This window comes from Mirounga angustirostris, unplaced genomic scaffold (genome assembly GCF_029215605.1).
Source record: "Mirounga angustirostris isolate CCGP_5_RB_7025 unplaced genomic scaffold, mMirAng1.0.hap1 SCAF_3, whole genome shotgun sequence".
Lineage (NCBI taxonomy): Eukaryota > Metazoa > Chordata > Mammalia > Carnivora > Phocidae > Mirounga > Mirounga angustirostris.
In genome coordinates this window covers 194,678,935-194,706,029 of record NW_026991711.1, presented here as the reverse complement: position 1 = coordinate 194,706,029, position 27,095 = coordinate 194,678,935, and the positions used below count along the sequence as shown (strand labels likewise).

The 27,095-nt window shown below is 46.8% G+C and overlaps 1 protein-coding gene across 8 annotated transcripts in view; it reads left to right on the top strand.

The window, feature by feature from the left end:
- Window positions 1-27,095, top strand: part of HDLBP (high density lipoprotein binding protein) — a 75,352-nt gene that overhangs the window by 19,245 nt on the left and 29,012 nt on the right. For 3 of the 8 annotated variants that reach the window (XM_045867576.3, XM_045867578.3, XM_045867582.3), the window contains exons 2-5: window positions 17,807-17,871; window positions 19,102-19,214; window positions 20,679-20,836; window positions 22,050-22,265. In XM_045867576.3, the coding sequence (XP_045723532.1) occupies window positions 19,139-19,214; window positions 20,679-20,836; window positions 22,050-22,265 (450 nt within the window). In that variant the 5' untranslated portion in view covers window positions 17,807-17,871; window positions 19,102-19,138. Of the gene's footprint in view, window positions 1-12,608; window positions 12,790-13,322; window positions 13,455-16,147; window positions 16,241-17,806; window positions 17,872-19,101; window positions 19,215-20,678; window positions 20,837-22,049; window positions 22,266-27,095 lie in introns of those variants that run through there. The other 5 variants (XM_045867581.3, XR_010410379.1, XM_045867579.3 and 2 more) reach the window with 5 other exon arrangements.

Sequence of the window (27,095 nt, the reverse complement as noted above, 5' to 3'; positions counted from 1 at the left end):
CCTGGGGTCATGACTTGGGCCGAAGGCAGATGCTTAACCTTCTGAGCCACCCAGGTGCCCCTATGCTTTCAAATTATTATTGTGTTTTAGTTACCTTTTCTCTGATGTTTATGCCACCAATATGACATTGTTAGATTTGTTTCAATTTTTTTAGTGAATTTTTTATTGCAGTATAACAAACAGAGAGAGTGATGCGAGTCTTTAGTGTATATGGATCAATGCATTATCACTAACTGAACCCATCCATAGAACCAGCATCCAGATGAAGAAACAGGACATATTTTATTTCTAGAGTTTGTACTTCTGTGATTTATATGGTACTAGAAAAACTGTGAATGGTGGTGTATTCAGATGGATGTGGCTTCCTCTCCGCCTCCCTTCTAGTGTGTGTGTGTGTGCGTGTGTGTGTGTGTAGACACACCGTATTTCTGATTCTTCGGGGAAGGTGGCATACTCTGCACCTGCAGTCCTCTGTTGCCTTTGTTATTAACTGTATACCCTGGAGACCACACGTACTAGTGGGTAGAAATCTCTCCCATGCTCTTTATGTTGCATGTTACTTCAATTGCATGGATATAGCATGATTTGTTCAGTCCTCCTCCTCCTTAATGAAGGTGTGGTTGTTTCCAGACTTTGTTACCTTTTTATTTCTTACTGTTTCTGCTACTACCCTTCTGTGTAATCAGTCCTTCCTTCACACAATAGGTAGAATCCATTCCAAGTTAGCTGTCTGATATCTGCTTGGAGTTGGCCTCAGTGGGTACTCCTGAGTCTGGGGCTGCCATGCTGATCTGGGCCCTGCTGCCCTCCTGCTTCTTACCCTTGGCTCTCTGTGGAGCCATAAACAGGTTGTCTTTGCCCTATATCCCTCTTTGGTTAGTGCCGGTTTTCTAATAGTGGGGCAACCGTTTGTTGTTGCCCTGCCCACCTTTCTTCTGTGACAGGTGAAATGTCTCAGTTGCTGCTCCCCAGATGCTCTGGCAGCATGATGGCCTGCTCTGAGTCCAGGATACGGAGTAAAACACATCTGCTTTGGTCTGTACGTTGGGCTTGTAGTAGTGCACCTTTATGTTGAAGTAGTTAGTTCTTTGGGGGGAACAGCTATACCAGCAATTCTTTACATCTAAAAGTGAAGTTCACTCCCTAGAGCAGACTCAGAAAGACAGCACTGGAAGAGAGAATGGAGTCCCACCTCCTCATATGACAAATGAGAAAACGGGCCAAGTGAAGAGATGTGACATGACCAGTGTCACCAAGCAGGTGACACACTTCGAGTGTCTGCCGGGGCTTAATACCCTGGACAGGGGAGAATCCAAAGACTTGATTGTTCTGATGTTTGTTTCTTTATAGAGAAGCATTACATTTCCATTTGGATGGGACTGGTTCCAGTTCCTAGGTATTTCTACCTATGGCTTGAGCTAACTTTGTATCTGTAGCATAATGTTTTCTAAGTACAAGCTAAAAGTCTAGGTCATAGACCTTTCCTGTGTAAATTGTAGGAAGAAAAAACATTTTTCAAGTATAAGTTGTTGCCCTTAGAATTATTTTGTTTCTTATAGTTTTAATGGGATTTATAGTCAGAAAATCAAAAGTATTTTTTTAATTGTAGGGCTGAGGGGGTTATTGCCAGAGCCATCCTCTACAGGTGTTTGGTCCCCGTCCTGCCTTTGCTGTCCTCTTCCCACACTACCTTCCCCTGAGGTGGGGCTTGCTGTGGCCCCCAGTCTGTTGCTGCTTTGAAACCTGTTACCATGGCATTCAGAGACACAGATGACCCAAGGGTCACAGAATCCATTTCCACCCGGAAGCAGTGGTTGGCTTAGACCGTGAGGAGTGGTCTAAGCAAGTGGTTGCCATGTGCCGGTGTGCCTGGTGAGAGCAGCTGGGCCCAGTGTGTTGAGAGCAAGTCCCGTGAGGCTTGCTCACTCTCTTTATGCTGAGGTGAGACGTGTCTCCGCAGTCTTTTCCTGTCGCTCACATTTCCTAGCTGTGCGTGCTGGGAGCTGGGCAGAACTCACCCCTTCTGTACTGCTCTCCAGATACGTAAAGACAGTCTTGGGTAGCTTCCAATTCCCAGGGGCTTTAAATTAAAGGGTTTGTGTAAGTCCTCTTCTCTGTCATCAGCAGTCCCTCCCAGGGAAATGAACAACAAAGATGTCTTAATTCAGACCTCTTGCCGATACCAGGGTCTAATAAAACAGTGAAGAAAGTAATTTTTGTGACCCTGCCTTTTGCTGATTTGTAGTAGCAGATGCTGCTTAATAGTACCGCTTTGTTTCCCTCTCCAAACAGAAGTATCCACGGAAAAAGTAAGGAGCATCATATAATACAGAGCCATTCCTCTCCTGCAGCTGACTCTCAGGAGCACTTAGCCTGTGTCTATCAGTAATTTCTAAACCTATTAAAACACAGCTTTTTTTGGTGTATAAGAAATATATGCTGTTTTTACATGTGCTCACCTCCCAACTTAATACCATTGCTACTTTTTCAAGTCCTTTGGAACAGTCCCCCCTCCTTTACCCGGCTTCGAATGCTGGTGTTTCCTGGTGCCTGGCTCTGTGCTCCCTGTTTTTCTATTCTGGGTGGCTTGGATATCCTACAAGTAGCAGATCATAGATAGTTTATGCACATATAGACATGTTTCTCTCTCTAACACAGCTGGCTATATATCAATGTACCCTTGCTCGTGAGTCGACAGGACACTGGCTGTATGGTTGAGGGAGGGACACTCATTCACCCCCAATCACGGGTCCAGGGCTGAGACCTTGTCTCTCAGGGTCTGCTGATTGGATTCTACATAATCTCTTCTTATGTAAACCAAACTCCTACTATGTTATCTAGGGCATTCAACATCAGTTTCTTTTAAGTGGATCAAGAACTTAGACACAGAGCAATTAGAATGTCAGATTCCTTGAGGTTTTTAAAAAATTTTTTACTTGACATAATTTTTTTTAAAGCAACCTGCCCTTACTGAGAATTTCAATGTGATAAATTTAATATTGGTAGAAACATTTCACTCTTCTTTCCTTACTTTGCATTCTTAAATTATGTGGTTACATGAACAAGTAGGGCTGGCATAAACAGGTTTGGGGGTAAGTGTGTACCCTCACAGGTGGGAGCTGGAGTTCTGGGCATGCAGGAGGCAGTCCATGAATGGAGCTGGTGGGTGGAGACCTGCTCAGTCGGCAGGTCCGTTATGAGGCTTTGTGTCCCACCATCATTTGCCCAGCCCCCTGCTAGAAACAACACAAATGTCCAATCTTTTGCTCCTGCAAAAAAGCCACAGTGTGTTTGTTTCTCGGCACATATGTGAGCACATGTGGGAGAGGTTCCAAGAAGTAGGAATTACAGAGTCAAAGAATATTTGTATTTTAAGTTACAATATATAATCAAATTGCTCTCCAAAGAGATCACATCAGTTATTCCTCCAGCCACACCAGTTTTCCTGTCCGTTTTCTAATGTTCATCAAACTTCATTTTTGCCAAACTGAGAGGCATAATGTAAGATCTCCTCCCACTTGAAACATGCATTTTCTTTTGTACAACTCATTTTTGTAGAAGATGTTTGTATCTTTTTTTTTGCCCTTTTTTGGGGGGTTGTTAATGGGTTGTTTGAGTCCTCGGAAGGAATGCTGTGCACTAGACTTGGTCACTTCTTTCCCGGAAGCCTTTGAGACAGCTCCCCGTGCCACACACTCCTGGGTGTTTGTGGCAGAGGAAGCCTTCCCGACAGACACATTTGTATTCCTTCCCCTAATCTAAATTTATTTATTTTATTTTATTTTATTTATTTATTTTTTTTTTAAGATTTTATTTATTTATTTGAGACAGAGAATGAGATAGAGCATGAGAGGGTCAGAGGGAGAAGCAGACCCCCCGCCGAGCAGGGAGCCCAATGCGGGACTCGATCCCGGGACTCCAGGACCATGACCTGAGCCGAAGGCAGTTGCTTAACCAACTGAGCCATCCAGGCACCCTAAATTTATTTATTTTAAACAGTAAATCTGTAGTAAGTTGATTTGGGACTTTTTTAAAAGACTGATACAAAGTTTATTAATAAGAAAAACCTTTTTGTCAGATTCCATTTCTGCTTTGGATTGGAAAACCAACTCTGTAGCACCATTGTCCAAATAAGAGTTTTCTATAGAATTTTAAAATTTCTACTATCTACCTTAAAAGTGTAAAAAAAAAAAGTGACATTAAGTTCAAGAACATATTTTGTTTATCCCAATCCAGAGCATTGTTTCATCATGTAATCAATAGAGAGTCATCAGCAAGGTGTTTTTCGTTGTGTTTTTTTCATATGAAGTCTTCAACATCCAGTGTGTATTTCAGACTCAGAGCATGCATCATTTGGGAGTAGCCATGTCTCAAGTGTCAGTAGCCACATGTCATCAGTATTTGCTGGCCAGCATGGCTAAGGGGCAGTTTTCCTTTCATTTCTGTGGAAATCCATGAACTTACCCTTTTGAACCTAACATTGTCCCATTTGCTTTTTAAAAAGAGTTACAAGGTGTGGGGGTGCCTGGGTGGCTCAGTTGGTTGAACATCCTACTCTTGGTTTTTGTTCTGGTGTGATCTCGGGGTCGTGAGATCAAGCCCCACCCACATCAGGCTCTGCGCTCAGCGGGGAGTCAGCTTGGGGTTCTCTCTCTCCCTCTGCCCCCACCTTGTGCATGCTCTCTTGCACGCTCTCTTTCTCTAAAATAAATAATAAATCTTTCTTTAAAAATAAAAGAGTTACAAGGTGTGTTTATCTGACACATGTTCTTGAATTAGGCCCTAAATAAATGCTATTCTTTTCTCATCTCTATAAAGATACAATGATTATTTCAGTATTCATGAAATTAGTGGAGTACTACATTAAGTGTATTCGTTTCGTGGAATTAAATGTTAATATTCCCATACACTGAGATGGCTGGCTACTGTAGGGCAGTTTATCTTCCTTGATCTTTTTAACAATTTACAAAGGCAACTTGTAAAAGTTAAGAGCTTAAACGACTTGCCAAGGTGACCCAGATAGGATCCGAGCAAGACTCTGAACTTACTTGTCCTGACCACAGGTGTGCTGTTCTGCATGCAGTCTGTCCTCGCTGTGGATGCCTGTGATGACTTAGCCAACACTTAGGTGGAAGAGAAAGACGTGAAATCTCGTAGCAGGGTCACTGAAGAACACTTGGGTCCCCTTTCGGTCACTTCCTGAAGAGAAATGAAACTGGTGCGGCGCAGAGTAGAGCGGCACGGCGGAGACTGCAGCCCACGGCCGTTTGTTGCCCTCCCCGCTGGACGGGACGGTTGTACTTTAGGGAATAGGCTGTACTTTAGAGAATACCATTCTGAGCCAAAGAAAGGAACCTAGTTTTGATGTGTTCAGTATTAGAATATGCTCCCAACCTGCCGCTACAGTTTATAGCCAGGTATAAATAAGCTGAATCATAAAATGAGTTTATTAGTATATTTTTGAGCTATCAGGAGGGATGAAAACATATTCTTCTTTGCCCAGACCCGACCACCACACTTGGTGTGGGAGAGCAGACTGTGAGAAACACTCCCATCCCTGAGCGCCAACCTCTTACAGGATCGCAGGGCCTCTGAGCAAGGATCAGACCTGAGGGGCCCTCACAGCCTCGGAGGGGTCCTCTGGTCCATTGTTCTTCCTGACCCCCGTCTGCACGGCTCCACTTCCCTGAGTCCCGTCAGGTCATTAGCTAGAGCAAAGACAGTAGGTAGCCTAAATGACACCCCTCTCTCCATGTTTATCCATTGAAAGGCTATCGTTGGTTCTTGCTAACAGCGTGCTGTGATGACAGAATCCTTGTCTCTGTTTCCCTGCACTCACGCAAGAAAACTGTTTTTCAAAAGTAGACATCTAAAAGTGAGATTGTTGGGTCGCCTGGCTGGCTCAGTCAGTGGAATGTACAACTCTTGATCTCAGGGTTGTAAGTTTGAGCCCCATGTTGGTGTAGACATTACTTAAAATCTTAAAGTCTTCAAAAAAGTTAAAAAGTGGGATTGCTGTCTTAGGGTGTTTGCGTCTTTAGCCTTAGTGGGCCTTGTGAATGGTATAAAGTAGGGACCTACGCTTTTTCCTCATTTAGATAACCAGTTTTCGCGGAGGCATCAATTGTAGTTCGTCCACAAGTTCACCTCTGATAAAAGTGACAGCTGTCTGTTAGGGTGTCTGCGTCGGGTGCCTCCCGTCTGCTCCACTGTTCTCTGTCCCTGCACCACGCTGTCTGAATTACTGTAGCTGTGAAATCTCGATATTCGGGAGGGCAAGTTCTCCCTACCTTATTTTCCTCAGAGCTGTAATTGGCTGTTCATAGCCTTTGATCTTTTGTATAAATTTGTTGAATAAATGTAATTGTGTATGTAAATATTGTAAAAATTGTATACAGAAATATTGTTACACGATACAATATTATAAAAATGGTACATAGAAATACTGTCTAAATAAAAATTGCATAAAACCTGGTTGCAAAATTCCATACGCATACGCACCTGCATGCCCCTTTCAAGGTTTAAGCTGCATTTGCATGAATTTCTAGTCTGATTAGGGGAGAAGTACAGTCTTTATGATTAAGTCTTCCTAGATAGGTTGGACATGGCACTTCTCTATTTTTAGGTCTTCTCTGTATTTTGACAAAGGGTTTTAGAACCTTCTCTGTAAATCCTATTATTTTCTTATTAGATTGACTTCTGATGTTTGTTGCTGCTGTTTTGGAACATGTTTGGTTTTGTGTACTGATTTTGTTTCCAGAAAACCCTGAGTTCTGATAGTGTATCCAGAGCTCCTCCTGGATCTCCTACTTGAACAGTTGTACTGCCTGTGAGCCCTGCTGTTTGCCGCTTCCAGTTCTCGCTTCAGTTCTTCTTGCCTTCCTGCCCTGGCTAGGATCTCAAGGGTAGGTTCGAACACAGAAAGCGCTCATTTGCAACCCTCTTGGTCTTTGTGATCCTAAAGTGAATGTTTCTAATGAGGGCTTCTGGTAGGCACCTAACATTTAGCTAGGGAAGTGTCCTTCTATTTGTTCTTTTTATGAGGAATGGGCAAATTATATCAGATTCTTTATTTGAATATTGTGAGGTGATAAAATCATTCTTGCCCGGGTATAATAATGTGATGAATTACTTTGTCTCCTCTTTTCTAAGTAGGCTCCAAAGCGGGGCTTGAACTTAAGACCCTGAGATCAAGACCTGAGCTGAGATCAAGAGTCGGACACTCAACTGACTGAGCCACCCAGGTGCCCCTACTTAGTCTTTCTAATATTGCACCAGCTTGCATTATTGGAATAAAATAGACATTATCATTATATATTGTTTTGACTTTCTAGATGAGTTTGCTAGATTATTAAGTATCTAGATGAAATTCATACATTCTTTTCTCCTGTTATACTTGTCTGGGAAATATTAAAGTCTCCTGGCTTTGTAAGTGAGTTGGGAAGATAATTTCTCAGGGCTTCCTTACGAAAGCATATGGGCCTGTCTCTCTGTTGAGATCTTTATATTAGTTTCTTCGAAAATTGGGGAGGGCTGGTTATATAAACTCCCATTTCTAACAGACTGGGTGACTTGTTTTTCTGAAGTTGCCTATTTTCTCTGTTTTCAAGGTGTGTGTATGTGTGCGTGAGCGTGCGTGTACCTGTGTAGGTGTGTGTTCAAGTTTTTTTTTTTTTTTTAAGATTTTATTTATTAGAGCACAAACGGGGGGAGGGGTAGAGGGAGAAGCGGACTCCCCACTGAGCAGGGAGCCCTTTGGGGGACTCCATCCCAGGGCCTAAGGCAGATGCTTAACAACTGAGTCACCCAAGTGCCCTCAAGTTTTTGATAATACTTGTCTTATTAGAGTTCTTGTATGATTTTTCAGAGTCTGTGGCTGTAGTTTTGACCCCCTTGAATTCTTAGTATTGCCTGTTCATACTTTTTCTTATTTTTTTTTTTCCATTGGTCAATTTTTGCCAGAGATCTAACTGATTTTTTTAAAGACTCTGCTGTAAGTTGTATTTATTCTCTCTAGTATGTTTCTTATTTCATTAATTTCTTGTCTATTAGTTTAAACGTTCTTTAGATTTATTTTGTTCTAATTTCAGGTGAGGATGATTAAATTTTTACTTTTTCCTCTTCTCTAATATGATGGCTTAAGGCTATAAACTTGTCTCCAAGCAACACTCTGGCTTGATTCCACAAGTTTGGATATATAACTGCTTATTGTTTAGTTGTAAATATTTTCAGATTTCTTCTTTGACCCATGAGTTACTTAGAAGCAAGTTTTTAAATTTCCAGGCTCCTTAAAATTTTAAGTTGACTCCTAATCGTGTTGTATTTAGAGAATGTTACGCTGTTAATTCTTTGCCATTTGTTTTTGTTTTGTCCTAGCTGCTGGCCAGTTTTTATAAAAATTCTATTAAGATTGAAAAGAACATGTCATTTCTAATAATTGGGTGAAGGATTACATAAATCCAATAAAGTAGGTTTATTAACTACATTGTTTTAATTTTCTGTACAGTTTTAATCTTAATAATCTGTGTTACCAGAAGAGCTGAGTCTTTGTCTGTAATCCTAGATATGTCAACTTCTAGTAACCTTCCTGTTCTTACTTTATATATTTTGTAGCTGTGTTATTAGATATATACATAATCAGAATTGATTTGGATTTTTTAATCTTGACCTTCTTAGTTCTTACTCTACAGTTTACTTGATATGAAATTGATATGGCTAGCTCAGCTTTTATTGGTTAGGTCTTGTCTGGACTGTTCTTCCATCCCTTTACTTTCAGCCTCTGTGTCCACATGGTGGCTGAATTAGCTTTTAGCTGGATTTTGTATTTACATTAGATTATTACCACATCTGGATTCATTTCTTTCATCATATTTTGTGCTTCATTTGCCTTGCTCGTCTTTTACTTCTCCTGCTTCCTATTCTGTTTTCTCTTTTCATCTCTTTTAGTTAATAATTACAAAGTAACGTAACTGGTAAGTAATCATGTATATTGCAATGGATACCTCTGAACCTACCACCTAGTCCAAGATCTAGAACATTGCCAGTAACTTCTGCTTGAGAGTTTGGTTTTTTGATTTGAAAGTTAAAAATTGTGCTTTTACTAGATTATCTTTAAGTTTGTATCATTAATTCAACAAGGTCTAAAATTAATATTTCTAACCTTTCCTCAAATAGTGTTCTGAAATATTCCAACTTCAGTTTCTCCTTTCACCTTATATTTGGTTGCTGCTTATAATTTTAATTACATTTTGTATTTTAATTTTCTCCAGATTTTATTGTTATTAGTATGTGGTCAGTGCCTGTTTCACTTTATCTGGGTTACTGGTTTCTTTGTCAGTATTCCTCCTGGCAGAACTCTCTGGCTCTCGCTTTCTTCTTATTGGAGCATGTCCTGAAGTGGTTATTTCAGTAGCCATCCGTCAGTAGTAGTAATAGCTTTCTCTTAGTCTAAATGTGTCTCTTTCACTCTTTTTTTTTTTTTTTTAAGATTTTATTCATTTATTTGAGAGAGAATGAGAGACAGCATGAGAGGGGGGAGGGTCAGAGGGAGAAGCAAACTCCCCGCTGAGCGGGGAGCCCGATGCGGGACTCGATCCCGGGACTCCAGGATCATGACCTGAGCCGAAGGCAGTCGCTTAACCAACTGAGCCACCCAGGCACCCGTGTCTCTTTCACTCTTGCCCTTAAATGAGAGAAAGGATTCTGAGTTGGCAGGTACTTCCTTCAACATAGTTTACAGGTGTTAGTTCGTTTTCCTCTGGTAGGCATTGTGCTGTCTCCTGGTGTTCCTCTGTAGGTAACCTGTCTCTTCTCTAGTCACTTTTAGGTTCTACTCTTGTCTTTGGCATTCTGAAGTTTCACTACAGGGTGTTTAGGGTGGATTACTTTAAAGGATGCCGCTAGCTACCTGTTCTGTCTCTTGCATGGGGGGAGGGGTAGCGTTACATCCTAGAATTTTCTCTGCTATTTTTCCAATATTGCTTCTCTGTTCCTTGTGATTGCTTCTTTCAGAACTTCTATTAGACATATGTTGGACTTCCTCATTCTCGTATCTATAGTTCTTTTTTTTTTTTCCCCCAAAGATTTATTTGAGAGAGAACAAGCATGTTGTATGTGGGGGGGAGGGGGGGGGAGAGGGAGAGGGAGAGAGAATCTCAAGCAGACTCCCTGCAGAGTGTGGAGACATGGATCTCGATCCCCACAACAGTGAGATCATGACCTGAGCCAAAACCAAGAGTCATACGCATAACTGACTGAGCCACCCAGGCACCCCTTTTATCTATAGCTCTTAACCCTTTGCATTTGTTCTATCTTTTGTTTTTTTTTTAAGGCCACCTTTATGTCTTACATCTCTAATCACTTTAGGATTTTTTTTACAGTCTCAATCTGATAGTTCTGTCATCTAAAGCTCTTAAGTCTAATCCAATTTCAGTCTTCTTGTTTTTTGAATTTTGGACTTACAGCCTCTCTACAGTGTGGGTAGATTTGTTTATATCATTTGTAGCCTGTTACAAGGTTTATTTTCTGCTGAGTGGGGTTGCTTTCTGTTTTGTTAGTTCCTAGATTTGGGCTTGGGGGTCTTGGAAAAATGGGGTTGTAAAGATTTGAGCGCTAAATCTTTATTGAGTATTAGTCCATGGTTGCTAGTGCTCAAGAGGAGCTCCCACCACGTGGTAGAGCAGATTGGAAAGTCTCTATGCTGGCTGGTTTGTTTTCTTCCATCCCTCCCCTGCCCCCCGCCCTCCTCCCACCCAACAAAGATAGGGTGATGCAAAGTATTAGTCTGTGGTTGCTAGTGCTCAAGAGGAGCTCCCACCACCTGGTAAAGCAGATTAGAAAGTCTCTATGCTGGCAGGTTTGTTTTCCTCCATCCCTCCTTTGGCCTACCTTTGTTGAGAGTTCTTTTGAGGGTCATGGCTCTAAGGGGCTGGGGGATGCTGTTCTAACCTTTTACCTTGAGCAGGCCCACATCTTTTCCCATGTCCCCTTGAGGGCTGAAAACCCAAATGTCACAGACTGATGTTCACTTTTTGAGGTAGCCATAGGGGTTTCCTCACACATTATCTGGTGTGACTGTTGCTGGACCCAGCCCTCTCAATCTGCCTCTACAAACTATTAGTTTCAATGCACTGAAGCTTGCTAGGAAGAAAAGCTGGTCATAATTATCAGCAAAGAAGCATCCTGGGATGGTTTGTAGCACAAATTCAACATCTGATTTTACAATATCTTTTGTTAACTAGAGGTCTTTTAATGTCTTTTAAGGCCTTCTGTGCACCAGCTACTCTGAGCTTCTGACTGTGGTGACTTCCAAGCTTCATTGGAAGTTTCTTGACAGTTGACCTGCCAACTGTTTGGGAATCCCTCCCCTCTTCCTCCCTCTTAACCATCCCCGCCCCCCCCCCCCCCCCCCCCCCGCCCATACACAGTGCTGAGACTTCAAAAACAACAAAACACTTGTCTGAGTTGCTGGTTGGTTAGTCCCCATGGAAGGACTACCTACAAACACTAATAACATAGTAAGGGAGCTGAAGAGCTTGGTGCTTAAAGAAGTTCTTCCAAGTCTAAGGATAAGCCACCTGTCCAGGTCCCATCCTAGGGACTTAGGGCACTGCTTTGACGATGATGTCCTTGGCTCTAATGGGTGGATTTTTGACTGCCTCACATGGTTTCTGTCCTCCAGTGATGTCATGAGGGGTTCCTGCTGGCTGGGCTGGGCTTCTCCCTTGGCCTTCAGTTTGCCCATACATTTGCCTACTTGACGTCCACACTTGACCATCCAGTGGGCATCTCACATCACATCCCCAAGGCAAGTTTTTGCATCACCCCCCCCCCCCCTTCCAGTCTAGTCTTCCTTCAGTCTCCCAATCTCAGTGCAGGCAGCCAAGAACCTCCCTGCCATTCTTAAGGACTGTCATGTTCTGCATCCAGTTGAGGAACTCTTTGGTGCTGCCTTCCAAATGTGGCCACCTAGTTCATGTACCATTGCCAACCACAACGGAAAGCTGGTGTCATCTTCAGACTGAACAACTTCAGTGGCCCAACCCCCCATCCCCTCCCCCACATACTTTGACTGTGTTCCACTGAAAAAAGTACATCTGGTTGTGCCTTCTGCCACTCCAAACTCCCAGTCATCCTCCCAACCTAAGCAACACCTGTATGAGAACTACAGGCTGTGCTGGCCTGGCTCTGCGCTTCCTGTTGAAGCGGGCCTCGCTTTTCCCACAGTCCCTGCCTCTTGCCCTGTGTGGCTCCACGTATCTGTGGTCCACTCTTATAATGGAGGCAGGATTCTCCTCCTGACACTTCCATCAGAGGTACCAGCTAATGTCTACAGATTCCTGCGCTGGACTTGTACCCTTGATTTTAAAAATCAAACAGTGCAGCTTTTTATTACACAAGGAATGCAAACCTGATCAGCCATTCTCACCCTTTAGGGTGGAAGCCCTTTGAGGGTAGGGATTCTCTCTCCTGCTGGATCTAGGGTGGGCACATAGTAGGCACACCCATTCCTATCTCCATGAGGAAAGAATGCACTCTTTAAAGATTTTATTTATTTGACAGAGCGAGAGAACACAAGCAGGGGGAGCGGCAGGCAGAGGGAGAGGAAGAAGCAGACTCCCCGCCGAGCAGGGAGCCCGATGCGGGGCTCCATCCCAGGACCCTGGGATCATGACCTGAGCCGAAGGCAGACGCTTAACGACTGAGCCACCCAGGCGCCCCGAGAATGCACTCTTTAAATGAAGAGGGTTCTTCAGACTGGTAGCCAGGGAATAGGGATATTTTGTGGAGGTGAGCGACATAAGGAACTGAACCACACAGGAGCGGGAGGGAAGGCAAGTGTGCTCCGAACTTTGGGGCATGGGCCGAGCTCCCATGGAGTTTGGTTAGGCTAGAGCCAACTCGTCGTCCATCTGTGCACGGGGAGTTGTAAATGGGGAGGGGGGCAGCAGTTAATTCCCTTTGTGTTGTCCTTGGCGGTCTCTTGTTTCTTTTTTGGGTGGGGAGGCAGTATTGCTGGTGACCTGGCTTCCAGCGCGGGCTCGGCCTGACGGTGCGGGTCTCCCCGCTGCGTTCCGGAGGTGGGGGTGGGGGGATGCATCGCTCGAGTCTCCGTCCCCACCGCCCACTCGAAAAGCCACGGAGCTTTTCCGGAGCTGGGCCTGGCCCCCGGGCTGCTCGCTCCTGCGCGGCGGGGCGGGGGCCGCTAGTGGGGACCCCGCGGGGGGCGGCGGGGGCGGAGCGTGGGCGCGGCGGCGGCCGGGGGGCGGGGCGAGGCGGGGCGGCCGCCGCCTGACGTGTCTCGGCGGGATTGGAGCCGCCGCCCTATATAGCCGCGGGGGCCCGGGCGCCGGCCTCGGAGCGCGGCCCGGCTTCTCCGCGGCGGGCGGCGAGCGGACGGGCGTGCGGGCGGCGGGACGGCGGGACGGCGGGACGGACGGGCTGACCTCCGAGGAGTGAGCGCGGGCCGGAGGGGTGGGGGGACCGGGCGCGAGCGGGGAGGAGGGCGCGCGGGGAAGTTGGGGCGCGGGGCGGGCGGGGCGCGGGCTGCCGACGTGGAGCGCCGGGCGGGGGAGGGGCCGCGGGTGCCTGACCCCCTCCCCTCCCCCCCGCCGCCAACCGGGCGCCCCCTCCCCTTCCGCCAACCCGGCCCGACCCGGGGGGCGGCTACGTGTCACCACTGCGCATGGGCCACGGCGCCGGCTTGGGGAGAGTGAGAAACTTTCCCGAGTCCGTGGCGCCGGGCCGCGCGCCCCCCCCCACCCCGCACACACACACCCGCGCCTCCGGCGGCGGCAGCCCCTCGGGGTCCTGCTCTTTCCGTGCCCCCCCCAACCCCTTAGCCCGGCGCGGGGGAGGGGCGGCCGACCTGGGGCCCGGGCCAGTGACGTGGGCGTCCGACCGCCGAGCTGCCCCCTCCCCCCCCGCGCCCCTCCCCCGGCCCGGACTTGAGGGGGGCGGCTGGGGGTGCTGGGGGTGCAGTGCGGGTCCCGAAGGGCAGGGCCGGGGCCGGGATGAGAGCAGGGCCCGTGCAGGCCCAGCCGCACCTCCACCTGCTGTCCGTCTGTTTGGTCCGGTGGGCCTGCGGCCCTGGGGGGCTGCAGCGCAACTTGGACACACCCCAGGGTCCGCGCACGAAAAACACATTACGGAAAAATACCGAATTTGGATGAAAGGCGGGGAGGCCGAGTGCGTTACTGCCCCTTTAAGCCTGTCCCCGCCCGCGGGCTCGCGTGGCCTGTGGGAGGGCCTGCTGAGGTGGCATCTGCGAAAGTTCCTCCTGCGGGATGGGTGCCGACTTCCAGAACTTGGTGAAGCCGCTCACCTGGCCCCCGTGGGGGGGCCTCGCTCACACTGGGGCTTTGTGAACTTTTAGCCCGTGGGGAATTTGTTTTTGTTCTCAAGTTTGGCTTGTGGGTCTTGAGAAGTACTTTGGGGGGAGAAATTCCTTTGAAGGTTTAGTGTGGGGATAAAAGTAACTAGTTTTAATTTTGGAAGAAGAAGAAAGAAGTCCTGGGTTTCCACTGGAGTTTTTTAATATCCTCTGTATTCAGTCTTGTCTAGTTATGTGAAGTAGGAAGATACTCATTAGGTGGCTGAGATAAAGTTCTTTCTGTACTGTTACTTTGCAAAGACCTTTCCTTTTGAAAATATAATTGGCAGAACATCCCAAAGGAATCAACAAGTACTTCTGGTAGAGAAGGAAAATTCTTCCCTTTAAAGATTTTCCTGTTGTATATTTGTTAGGACCAAGTTTCAGATGTAGTCCACAAACATTGTGACTTTGCATTTCTCCCACATGATGGGAGTGCTTGGCAGTTCCCTGGGATGGAAGAGAAGAATCTCTGCTGCTCTCTGTTCTCCTTTCTTTGGGCCTAGTTCTGTTGGCTGCATAGTTATATTTTGAGATGTGGACATTTATGCTCTGAAAAATAAGACTTAAAGTCCACGATGAGAATAGTTTGCAATTTGCTTGGAGTGAGTGGATCTGAATGCTTCCTGCAGGGAAAGTAGTTGAGAGCAACCAAAATGAGGAAGGGACTGGAGCAATCTTGGGAAGAACTGGAGGAGAAAGGCCTTCACATGTCTGAAGCAGTCTTGTAGAAGAGTCGACTTGTTCTCTGTGGCAAAAGTGGGGCAAGAAGTTGTAGATCTTGGCATTACATGAGGCAGACTATTCTGACAGCTGTGCAGAGGTGCAGCGGGGCTCCCTTGGAAAGCTGTACAGGTCCTGTCTGCTGGTATTCAAAGATTGCAGTGGAGTGGTGCCTGAGGTCCCTTTCCAGCCTGATTGAGCAGTGTTACTAGATTAAGTGAAGAACCGTGATAGCATGTGTTTGGCCTCTATTCTTTGATAATGGGGCCTGTGTACGGTCTCCTGAGAACTTAAGATAGCAGCGATCACTGGTGGGGTCGTCCAAGGACTCGGTAGAGTGGGAGTCATCTTGTTGGGTGTTGTCTGTGAAGACAGAACAAGGGCTGGTGGGGAGCAGGTTTGGGTGGGCATAGAGCTGTGGGGGACAGTTTCTTAGGTGCTGCTTTGTTGAAATAGAGGCAGGTAGCCAGTCATGCTGAGAGCATGTTAGGAGAGCTGAGATTGGCCTTTCATAAAATCTTTGCCCAGAGTCTCAAGTAGAGGGAGGTCTGCATTTACATATGCGTCACCAGGTATGTGTTTAAAGTAGATTGTTAAAAGATAGGGTTTTGAAAGGTTTATAAGAAAAAGAGCAACCTTTTTTGATGATATTAGAGCCCTAGATGTTAACTCTGCTGCTTGTTGTGATGCATTCATTTCCAGCTGCGATAAACGGCCCCTGGAAATCTGGGAGCTAGAGAGACCCAGTGTATCCTGTCAAACAAGTCTGGAGTTTCCGGAGAGCCACTCTGTCCTGCTGCTGCCCAAGGGCCTGTGCACACTTGGGGGCGTTAGAGGCTCCGGGACAGGCTCTCCCTCCTATACATTAGTAGGTTCAGTGGGGTTGGTGATCCTTTCCTGAGCCCCCTGGGCTAAGGGGTTTCATAGAGGAGCTGGCTGGGATTGACTTCTGAAAGGTGTGTGAGCTATCTCAGAAGAGACCTTCAGGAACTGGTCTTACTTCGTGACACTAGGTGCAGGGTGGGAATTGCTCCTCAAAGACCTGTGGCTGGAGGGGACGTGGACAGTGACCGCGCTTTACAGGCTTATTGAGTGGCTATCACCAGGCACTGAAGATTTGCCCTGTCCAGAAAGGCAGGAGGGCTGGTGAGTGGGAGCAGAGAAGAGGGTGTGAACATAGTTGGTCATGTGGGGAAGCTGGGTTATTAGGGGGTGGATGGTTGTGGGTTTTAGGAAGTGGCATAGCGTGACCTGGGGTGGGAGGCTGTTGAGATGCAAGGTCAGCAGGTAGAAGAGCAGGTGCGGCCCAAGTAGAAGTTCTGAACAAGGAGGGCCTGGGTCACCTGGATTCACTGTTGGCACTTTGACCTAGAGGACACCTCCATCTTGTGCCTAGACTGGCTAAGTGTACACAGGCCAGACACTTGGAATCCGAGGGAGTGCTTAACCGTTTACATCTTGTCAGAATCCACATGTGGAAGTGCTACTCTGATACTTTGATTTCAGCTTTAATCTTTAGAACTTGTGGGTTAGAATTGTTGGCAGATTCTCATAGTCGTCTTGGTCAGTTTGTCTCCACTTCTCTCCCTCCGTCTTGGTACATATGAGTGTCTGGTGGGACTCGGGCCCCAGGGAGGCCAGAGCCTCTCTGGCTTATGGTACTTTCCCCATGTGACTCAAACCCTGCATTTAGAGATTTTTTTTTTCTTTCTTTTTTTTTTTTAAAGTCCTGAAATGCTGCTGGACAATGAGACCCTTTTAAATCCAGAGTCTACTGGTACACCCCTGATTGCCACGAACTGCCTTCCTAGCTTGTGAATTACACATCTTATGGGCAAGAATTTGGGGATGTTATTCTCCAGTTAGTAGGTGTTCTTATTACTGTTGTTGCTTCTCCCATCTTGGACACCTACCTTACCCCTATCATAAAGTCCACCTCATTGCGCTCTACTGAGTGTGTGTGGTGTTTGTGTAAAGTGGCAGGTAACCTACCTGGAAGCCTCCCTATCCTAAAGTCCCCAAGGCAAGATGACCCACACCCTCTTACTTCACAGAGTAGTTCTTGGTCCTCCCCAGACGGCTCTTGAAGGTTCCTTCCAACCCTGCTATTTTATGGCCCGGTTTCTAAATCTCCAGTGTATTAGAAGGGACCAAAAGACTTTTACAGGATAACAGCGAGAACAAAGTAACTACAAAACACACAGCAAGCTCATAAAGACAGTAGCTCTCAGTCACCCTGCAGAGCTCAGGAGCCCCCAAGGTCTGCATTCTGTTCTGCATCGTAGCCCAGTCTCACAGAATCTTTTTCCTTGTGGCTCAGCAGTCAGAGATTAAGAGTACAGGAGAAATTACTGAACCATGCAGGAGAGCCAACCATCAATTTTGTAAGCATTTTACTTCAAAATGGTTAAATTTAAAAGTTTTGACATTAAGGGATCAGTCCCTCAGGTCCAGGGAAAAGTTGCCCTCTAAAAGTTCTGGATGGTTTAGATTTTACTGTGATAGGTTTTGTTTGAAGCTAATAGCCTGGGGGCAGAGCTTCCTTTTTTTTCACCAAGAAATTTGTCTAAATATTAGTATTAGTAAGCAAAGTGTAGATAACGTTTTGCCCTCTTCTGGTTGGGAGGTAAAAGGATCTGGGTTATAGAATGCAGATAAGTAACTTCTCTCTGGTTTTCTTCTTGTTCATCCTCCCTTCCTGTCCCACACCAGCAAAAACTGGCAGGCTGACAGAGGCGGCCTCAGGACGGACTCTCTGGCTACTGACCATTTTGCTGGTAAGTGTGACTGTCCTTCCTGAAGGTTTCTTGTCCCTGGGCTGCATGTGTACTTTCTTTCGTTGTTTCATTCTTAAGTTTCTAGTGGCTCAGAGAGACTTGCTGTAACAAGAGCTGTCCGTGTCCACGTGTGCCCTTCAGATGTGTTATCGGACCTCCACCTAGTTTGAAGCCTTTCCTCTCTCAAATGTGAATTATGTTTGTTCAGGATTCCCTGAGTTTGGATCTTGCTTCTCTTGAGGATGCAGAGCTTAATTTTTTTGGACTTAGGAAGAGGTCTTACTGAGCTGTGAAAATTATGCAAAAACTCACTCTTATCACATCACTTAGCTCTCTTAATACTTTTTTGCCATGGTGGTAGAAAAAGACACTTGGCGCCTAATGGTGTGAAAAGAGTGGGTTCTTCCTCATCGCAATAGCATGGAGCTCACCTAGAGTTGAAGGGAGGAAGCGAACACCTCTGCCTGAATGAGCCTGAGTCCCACTGAGTACCCTGGCACTCAGGAGTGGGGTCTGGAGGCAGAGACTGCTTGGTTCCTTCCCTGAACCAAGGAACTGTGTGCCCTTGGGCCAGGTCCCGCCTGCTCTGAGTCCCCTCTGACCCCTGAGAGCTAGGACATAGGAGAATAACCAACCAGCACACGTCAGAGGCGCTTAAAACGCCAGCTTCTTGCTGTTAACGTTGTTGCCAGGGAGCTCTGAGAGACTGCTCTTTGAGCCCCTGGGCCCGTGGGCATGGCCAGGCTGTGTGGTGCGCTGGGCCTTGCTGACTGTGCCCGCGGTGCCCACCATCCTTGCAGAGGTGGGCTGATTGCTTCTTGTAGCAGCTGTCCTGTGATGTATTTTATAGGCATCAGGAGGCATGTGGATGAACAGACTAAGAAAATAACAGAGATAGCTGTTAGGAGAACCTTCCAGAGGTTGATCTGCAGGCTGTTTCTGCAGCCCCAAGACATTGTGGGACTGGAGCTCTCAGCTGGAGCCTCTGGCTCCTCACTTAGAGAATAACCTTTGAGGGGAGAGTTGTCCAAGGACCCTCCTTCACTTGAGTTTTTCCTTTGATCATTTGCTGAAAGTTTGGGTATCATCTTTTATCAGAGGTTGTCACAAGTGAAGAAAATGGTGTGGTTTGCTGGTGAAACAGAATTAAACCTTTGGCTAAAACTCTAAGCCTAACAGTTTGGCTGTGCCTTGACTCTCTTCTCTCTGACTCACTCCCTCCCGCTTCAGTGGCTCATCCGGATTGTGCGTAGGTGCGAGATCAACCATGAGCTCCGTTGCAGTTTTGACCCAAGAGAGCTTTGCTGAACACCGAAGTGGGCTGGTTCCGCAGCAGATCAAAGGTGACCGCCCTTTTGTGCTCGTCTTCTCACTTTGAGACACCGCTCCTTCCAAATCTTCGTCAAACCTTATGGCCTTTGAGAAGTGCCTTTTGGGACTGTAGCTTTGGGGTTGAGCCTGGGCTCCCACTTCTTTCCCGCTCTGTTTCTCACTGCCGGTGCGGCCCTTGTGTGCAGGTGGAACTGGGCAGGAGTGACAGATATTTCTGGATACAAAAAGATTTGAAGTGTGGGCCACTTTCTGGAAAGCCAGTAATTTTGATCGTTGGTAATTAAAATGAGATTCTTTTTCAGAATTGCTGTTCCCCAGTTGTGCTGAACTAAAATCCCTCAAAATCTGGTATATGTTTACAAAAACAGGGTAACTTGATTTTGAATGTTAAATTTTCATCTGTAATCTTTCAGCTGTATGTAGATTATATAAAATTTTCAGGTGAAAGAGTAGGTTAACAATCAATTGTGAGTTCTTAAGTTTAATTAAAATTAGAAATGCACTTTGTCAGTCACATTGGCTGTGTTTTAAGTGCTCGTTTCCAGGGCGGTGGACACCCAAATACTGCAGAGTGCCTGCAGGGCTCTTTTCTACCTGATGCAACAGCCCTGTAGAGTCTGCACTTCTAGATGAGGAAAGCAAGGCTCTGACAGGCTCCAGCTGCTTGTCAGCACTGAGTCTTTATTGGCGTCCCGGGATAGCACAGCCACGCGGCTAGAAGTGATGAACCCTGAGTTGGACACAGGCCTGTCTGATTCCAAAGGTCATCTCCCTGCTCTGTGTGCACATCCATTCACAGTGGTTTTTATTGGGCCCTGCCATTGCCGGGGCATTTGGGGTGATCCGAAACAGTCACACTCCTGTTTTCACGGAGCTGTAGTTAATGGGACAAAAACGTGAATGATGAGGGCACTGTGGGGGATGGACGCGATTAATGCTCTGGGGCCTGGTTTCCACAAGGCTTGTTGTGCCTGTGAAGGGGGGGCGGGGGTCAGAGATGGCAGCTCCCGTGAGGGTTATTCTCAGTACCGTGCGCTACAGTGGGAAATCGGCTGGAGTCTGCTTCACAGGCAGTGCTGAGCAACAGCATTATTTTGTTCTGCAAATTTAAGGACTGGTTATGTACCAGGCATTGTCATAGTTGTGATTTGTTTAAGCACAGGATCAGAAGGGTCTGGGGCTTAAATTCCTTGTGGAAAGGCCTGTTTTCAAGGAGGAGTGGGGCACCTGGTGTCTGAACTGACCGCTCACCGGGGAGGCTACCTCTCCAGGTGACATGCCGAACCTGAGGGCGCGCTGGGCCTGGGGACCGCCTGGGGCGCTTTCCCATCACTGAATGAAGGGATGGGGGGGCAGGGTGTCACTCAAGCAATTAATGTTGTTTTTCTTCTTTCTTGACATTAAAACTCTCCAAGTGTTTTTTGTCTAATGTTGAAAGCACTGTACTTCCTTTTAATCTATGTTGGCCGGTCCAGTTGCTACTTTAAATTCAGAAGAGGAGAGCGACCCTCCAACCTACAAAGATGCCTTTCCTCCACTCCCGGAGAAATCAGCTTGCTTGGAAAATGCCCAGGAGCCTGCTGGCGCCTGGAGTAACAAGATCCGGCCCATCAAAGCTTCTGTCATCACTCAGGTAGAAACTCCATTTTCTCTTTACCTGCTCCTCCAAGTAGGAAGTGGTAGCATCTGATGGAACGGGTTTTGAACACACACAAATGAGCGTGCTTTGGGCTTTCAGAGTATATCTGCCCCCACTCCTGGGGAAGCTGTGCTCATGCTCACCATATGGTCCCAGCGCTCAGAAGGAACAGGTCCCATTGGTTCTTCAGTCCACTGCTACCCAGTCTCTGCTCCCAGCTGCTGAACGTGGCTTTCCACATCCCCAGCCCCAACAAGAACTTGTCTGCTCTCCCTCCGTGTCAAAGCAGGTCTTCTCCTTTTGGCGTACGCGACCCCGTTTTCTTGGCTTTCTTTGATCTCATTACCCCATCTCTTTGCTACCTTAACATGGGATATTGGCAGGCCAAGCACTTCCTCTCTGTGTGAACTCGTGTTGGGTCATGGTTGCTGATTACTTACCAACCATGTGCTGAGAAGTCCCTTCCCTGAACCTGAGACTCCTAACTAATTGCATCCTGGATCTTTCTATATTTCTCGTGGCTATCCGAGATGGGACTGGTTTCTCCTCAGTCTCCTGATCTTATTACCTGCACCACATTCTACTTAGGGGTTCAGACCCAAGACCAGGAGTCATTTTGGTTCCTCCTGGTTCTACCCTTGCATCTGCTCACTCCCTTCTCCAGAAAGCAGTTAAAGCAAAGCTGAGTCATCAGTCAGCATGTATCCTTCTGCCTGAACTCTGCTTGGTTGCCTTCTCTTGCTGCAGAGTGGGCAGAGGGATGCGGCCCCTTCCTTTCTCCTGCTTGGACTGCACCCCACTGTGCTCATAGTGCCCCCCTGCCTGCCCCTTTTCATTGCCCTCACCCTTTTGCTCTTGCTCACCTCTGGGTGTGGTTGTTCTCAGTGTCTCCCTGTCCCCCAGCCCCTCTCTCCTCCCTGTCTATTTCCTCCGCTGCACTCGCTGCCGCCTGATGCTTCCTTGCTGTCTGTTTGTGTCAGGGAGTCATTCTCTTCACTGGAGCGCCAGCCTCCCGCCCTTGGGGGCTTTCTGCCTGCCTCCCCACCCCTGTCTCTCAGGGCCTTGGAGCTGGGGCAGGGAGAGGACTGGGGATACTTAGGAATGAAGGAACTTAGGCTCGTTACTCTGTATGTTCAGTGCCTAGACATTTACACGCCCTCCCATCTCTTGATCTCTTCACCTTCCCTTTTTGATCTTTCCTGAGCAGGTGTTCCATGTACCCCTGGAAGAGAGAAAATACAAGGACATGAACCAGTTTGGAGAAGGTGAACAAGCAAAAATCTGCTTGGAGATCATGCAGAGGACCGGTGCCCATCTGGAGCTATCTCTCGCCAAAGACCAGGGCCTCTCCATCATGGTGTCAGGGAAGCTGGACGCCGTCATGAAAGCCCGGAAGGACATTGTCGCTAGGCTGCAGACTCAGGTGGGTATCGCCAGCCTAGTCCTCCTGAGTGGGTGTGTACTCCAGCCCTGTGCCACTGCTCCAACAGATGCGGCTCTGGCTCCATCAGAGCCGCCCCGCCCTGCCGCCCCCAACCCCACCCCCCACCCTGGGGCGGCAAGTCCAGAGTTCAGAGGTAGGGCGGCAACATTGGAAGCCTCCTTGCATTTTTAGCTGAAAAAACACTAAATCAGTGACAGAAGTGGGGGACACCTGCCGTTTTTGCTATTTGGGCGAATGCAATGAAAGATAAAGGCTTGTCCCAGAGGTTGAGACACTCAAGAGAAGCCAGGCTTGCTGGATGGTAGAGTGAGGACACCACCACAGGTCACTGGTTCCCGGGGGGGGCTCAAGAGTCAGCACATTGCTGTTTAAGTACACATTTCCAGGTCCTATCTTGGGAGAGTACAAGTTCAAATGTTGTTTGCTTTAAACCAGTTCACATAGTTCTTAGCAGTCTGATAGCACTACTTGGAATTTACTGGGGAACTGTTGTAATAAGTAAGTAAACTTGGGATGCATTTCTCCACAGATAGCATCACTTAAAGATCAAGGTAAATGCAGAGAATTTTATTAAAATGTCTTATGACGGGCACTTGGGTGGCAAGGTCGATTGAGTATCCGACTCTTGATTTTAGCTCAGGACATGATCTTGGGGTCATAAGATCAAGCCCCGTGTTGGGTTCTGTGGTTGGCACAGAGTCTGCTTGGGATTCTCTCTCCCTCTCCCTCTGCCCCTCCCCTGGCGCGCACACGCGTGCTCTCTCTCTCTCTCTCAAATAACTTTTTTTAAAGTTAAAAAAAAGGTCTCATAACAGATACAGCTTTAGAAGGGTTTACTTAGAAATGCGGGTCCAGGGGTGCCTGTCTGGCTCAGTCAGTAGAGTACAACTCTTGGAGTTGTAAGTTCGTGCCCTACGTTGGGTAGAGATTACCTAAAAATATAATCTTTCTTTAAAAAAATAAAGAAATAGGGGTCCTCCCCACCTGACACTGATCGTCTTTGAGCTCATTGGGGAGCTAGCTCCAGAATGTGGTGGCTAGAAGATGGGGCACTGTGGGGCAGGAGCCAGGGCCTCACCAGGGGGAGAGGATTTGCCCTGGGCTGTCCAAGCTCTCTCACTCGGCCATACGGGGCCTTGGGACAGTCCCTAAAGCACCCCCCCCCCCCCCCAACTAGCTTTAAAGAATGAAATCAAGTGTAGGCACTTGAAAATGTTGTGTGTTAATTGCTTCATGTTGTGGCTGGTACATAGTAAGCTCTCAGACTTTTGCTTTTACTAGTTGGTGAATATTTGAGTATTTTATGATTAAGAACTGGGCAGGGAGGGAGACCTGAACCACTCCACTCCACTCCTCTCCCCACCCCACCCTCACCGCCATTACTTTAAAGCAAATCCAAAATACGTTATTTACTTGCAAATAATTTAGTGTGCCCCTCCCCTTTTTTTTCAAGATTTTTATTTATTTGAGAGAGAGTGAGAGATCAGAGAGGGAGAGGGAGAAGCAGACTCACCGCTGAGCAGGGAATCCAGTTGTGGGGCTCCATCCCAGGACCCTGGGATCATGACCTGAGCCAAAGGCAGACGCTTGACCGACTGAGCCACCCAGGTGCCCCTGTTTTTGTTTTTGTTTTTTAATATAATCTACTAGGCTGTTAACTCATTAAAATTAATAGTAATTTCTGGATATATCCATACTCAACCCGGTCTATTTATGGACTCCCGTTATCTCTACATGTCTTTCTGAGTCTCCTTGTTTAAATCCGCATCCAAACAAGGCCTGCCTGCTGTGCGTTTTGGGCTCACGCCCTCTTTCATTCCTCGGCAGTGCCCTCCCCTCCATGCCTTTATTTTTTGGGGACAACAGGTGTTTGCTTTGTCTCACTGTCCATCACTATTTCCTGTAAACTGGTGGTCACATCCTGGGGCTTGGTTATTTTCACATTCAGCTTACTTGTCTGGCAAGAAAACGTGTGTCATTGCTGTTGATTCCCAGATGGATCACTAGACTCGGGAGTCTTCAGCACATCATCCATTAATAAAGTTCCTGCTGATGACGGTGTGGATGGCGGCTTTCTATCCCCCCGCCCCACAGTAGTTGTGTTCTTGTGAAGAACTTTACTCTGCTGGTTGCACAGTGTGGAGACTGCATTGGGGCTCTGGCATCTCCAGTGGGGATCCATGAATCTCTCCTGCCATTATGAACTTCTGATGTGTTGATGAGTTGTTAGGGTGAAATTGCATCATCTTTGGACAGTGGGACCCCTTTCGGGTTGGCACCATGCGGCTTTCTGGGGTGACCATTCATGTCCACCATCTCCTGATCTCTAACATGGAGAGTTGCGGACTGACCTAACGTCAGCTCTTATCCAGGAACTCTTCACCTTTTTAGTAGGACATTGCATGAGTTCAAACTGATCATTCTAATGAAGAGAAGATGAAAGATGATGGAGTTTTAAAATCACTAGAAGGAATGTATGCTCTCATCTTGAGATATAGTTAGGTTGGTACAAAGTCAGAGCTCTGTAATAAGGTTCAGTCAGAGACCGTCTCTGCACCCGGTCCCTCCCTCCCCTGCCAGCTGGCCATTCATAGTCTTTGATGGACCCTTCCCTTGTTCGGGTTTGAGAGTAGAAGCAGAAGATGACTTGCTGTAAGAACCCTGTTCTGCACCTTGTTTTTTCCTGCATAGTTTCTGGAGGTGTCTGCGTATCAGCAAATAGTGGCTCTGCTCCTTTCTTTGTACAGCTGTGAGATGCTCTGTGGGTATGCTGTAATTTATTCAAGCATTCCTGGTGATGGGCATTTGGGTGCCTTCCCGACTTTTCTGTTACAGATCGTGTCGCAATAAAAACCTTGTGTATATGGGATTTCCTGTTTCACCCGGTGTGTCTCAAGATCCATTTCCTAGCAGTGAGATGGCTGGGTCAGAGGGCAGCACATACGTAATTTTGCAGTAGCTGTGAGCCCTGTCCCTCAGGTGCTGGGCATTATGTGCATTCCCATGGGCCTCCACCACAGCCTTGCCACGCCCATCAAAGGCTTGGGCTTTTGTCAGTCTGGAAAGTAGCTGAGTGTACTTTTTATTTGGATTTTTCAGATGAACAAGATTGAGTGTCTTTTTAATATCTAAGGGCCATTTGCATTTTGTTCTGTGCACTGTCTTTTCTTTGGCCTTTCCTATCAAGTTAGAGTTGTCCACCTTGCTCAGTGTCGTAGGGTCCTTAAAAACCCTGTACCTTACAGACCATGTTTCCCACATTGTGATTTGTTTTTTGATCTTGGTGTGTTTTGCTATGTGACTTTTTATTCTAGTGCAGTCAAATTTCATTATTCTTTTTGTTCTTTTGAGGCCTTCTTAGGAAAATTTGCTTCACTTCCAGGTTGTAAGAAACCTAATCTTTTCTCTGGTGCCTGGAAGGGGGGCTCTTCCGTTTCAGTTCCTGATAAGTTTGGGATTTCTCGTGAACAGTGCGAGGTGCAGACCCACCTTTGTCCTTCTCCAGACGTCTGTTAGGTTGCCAACACCAGTTTTAAGAGTTTTCCCCAGTGATTTGATTGGGTGTTTTTATGAAGTCCTAAATTTTCATGTTAACTCGGTTCCTTGTGTGGGTTTTCAGATCCAGCATGTTGATCTGCGTCTCTGTGTACTAGTGTTCTGTTCTCATAGTAGTGGTCTTATATTTATATCTAGTACAGTTGTCACCACCCCTCCTGTACTGTCCTTTTTCAGGATTTTCCTGCCCCATTCTTTTTCGTTCTACCATGCAAACTCTGTAATCCACTTTTTGCTCAGAATTCCATTAGATCTTTTAAGGAGTGTTTTGTGATTTCTAATGCACATATCCCACCTCTTTTGTTGGGTTGTGTCTAGCTACTTTGTTGTTTTTTTTTCCTGTTGGAATGGCCATTCTTTCCCATTACATCTTCTAATCGGTTGCTGTTAAAGTTGTTGATGCTGGATTCTTATTTTCTTCTCCCTGTTACAGATATCAAAAGTTTTAAAAAGTTGTGGGTTCCCAGGGTTCCCGGGGGTGCAGGCCTGTGTTCTTCCTTGTCCCATCTTTGTGCCTCCTTTGCTTCCTCGGGTCTCCTTCCGTGGGGCCACACTCCCATGGGGGTCCAGCCTCAGCGGGCGCTCCCCTCAAGCACAGCTCCAAGTGCAGGCTGAGCTGGGTGTGTATGTTTTGTCATGTTAAAAAAAATAACATTTTGGGTGCCTGGGTGGCTCAGTTGGTTAAGCGACTGCCTTCGGCTCAGGTCATGATCCTGGAGTCCCGGGATCAAGTCCCACATCGGGCTCCCTGCTCAGCAGGGGGTCTGCTTCTCCCTCTGACCCGCTTCCCTCTCATGCTGTCTCTCATTCTCTCTCTCAAATAAATAAATGAAATCTTTAAAAAAAAAAAAAAAGTAAAAAAATAGATATAGTAATGTTTATTTAAAAAAAAAACAACTAACGGGCGCCTGGGTGGCTCAGTTGGTTGGGCGACTGCCTTCGGCTTGGGTCATGATCTTGGAGTCCCTGGATCGAGTCCCGCATCGGGCTCCCTGCTCGGCAGGGAGTCTGCTTCTCCCTCTGACCCTCCCCCCTCTCATGTGCTCTCTCTCTAATAAATAAATAAAATCTTAAAAAAAAAAATAACATTTTTATTTTCTTGCACATTTTTAATCATGAATAGATTTAAATTTTGTGGAGGCGATCACTTGATTTTTTTTCTCATGTGTAACATTGATTTCCTAATACTGAACCACTTTCAGAGTAAACATTATTGGAGCAGGATTGAGTTATGGTCTGTCTTTTTGCGCTAGT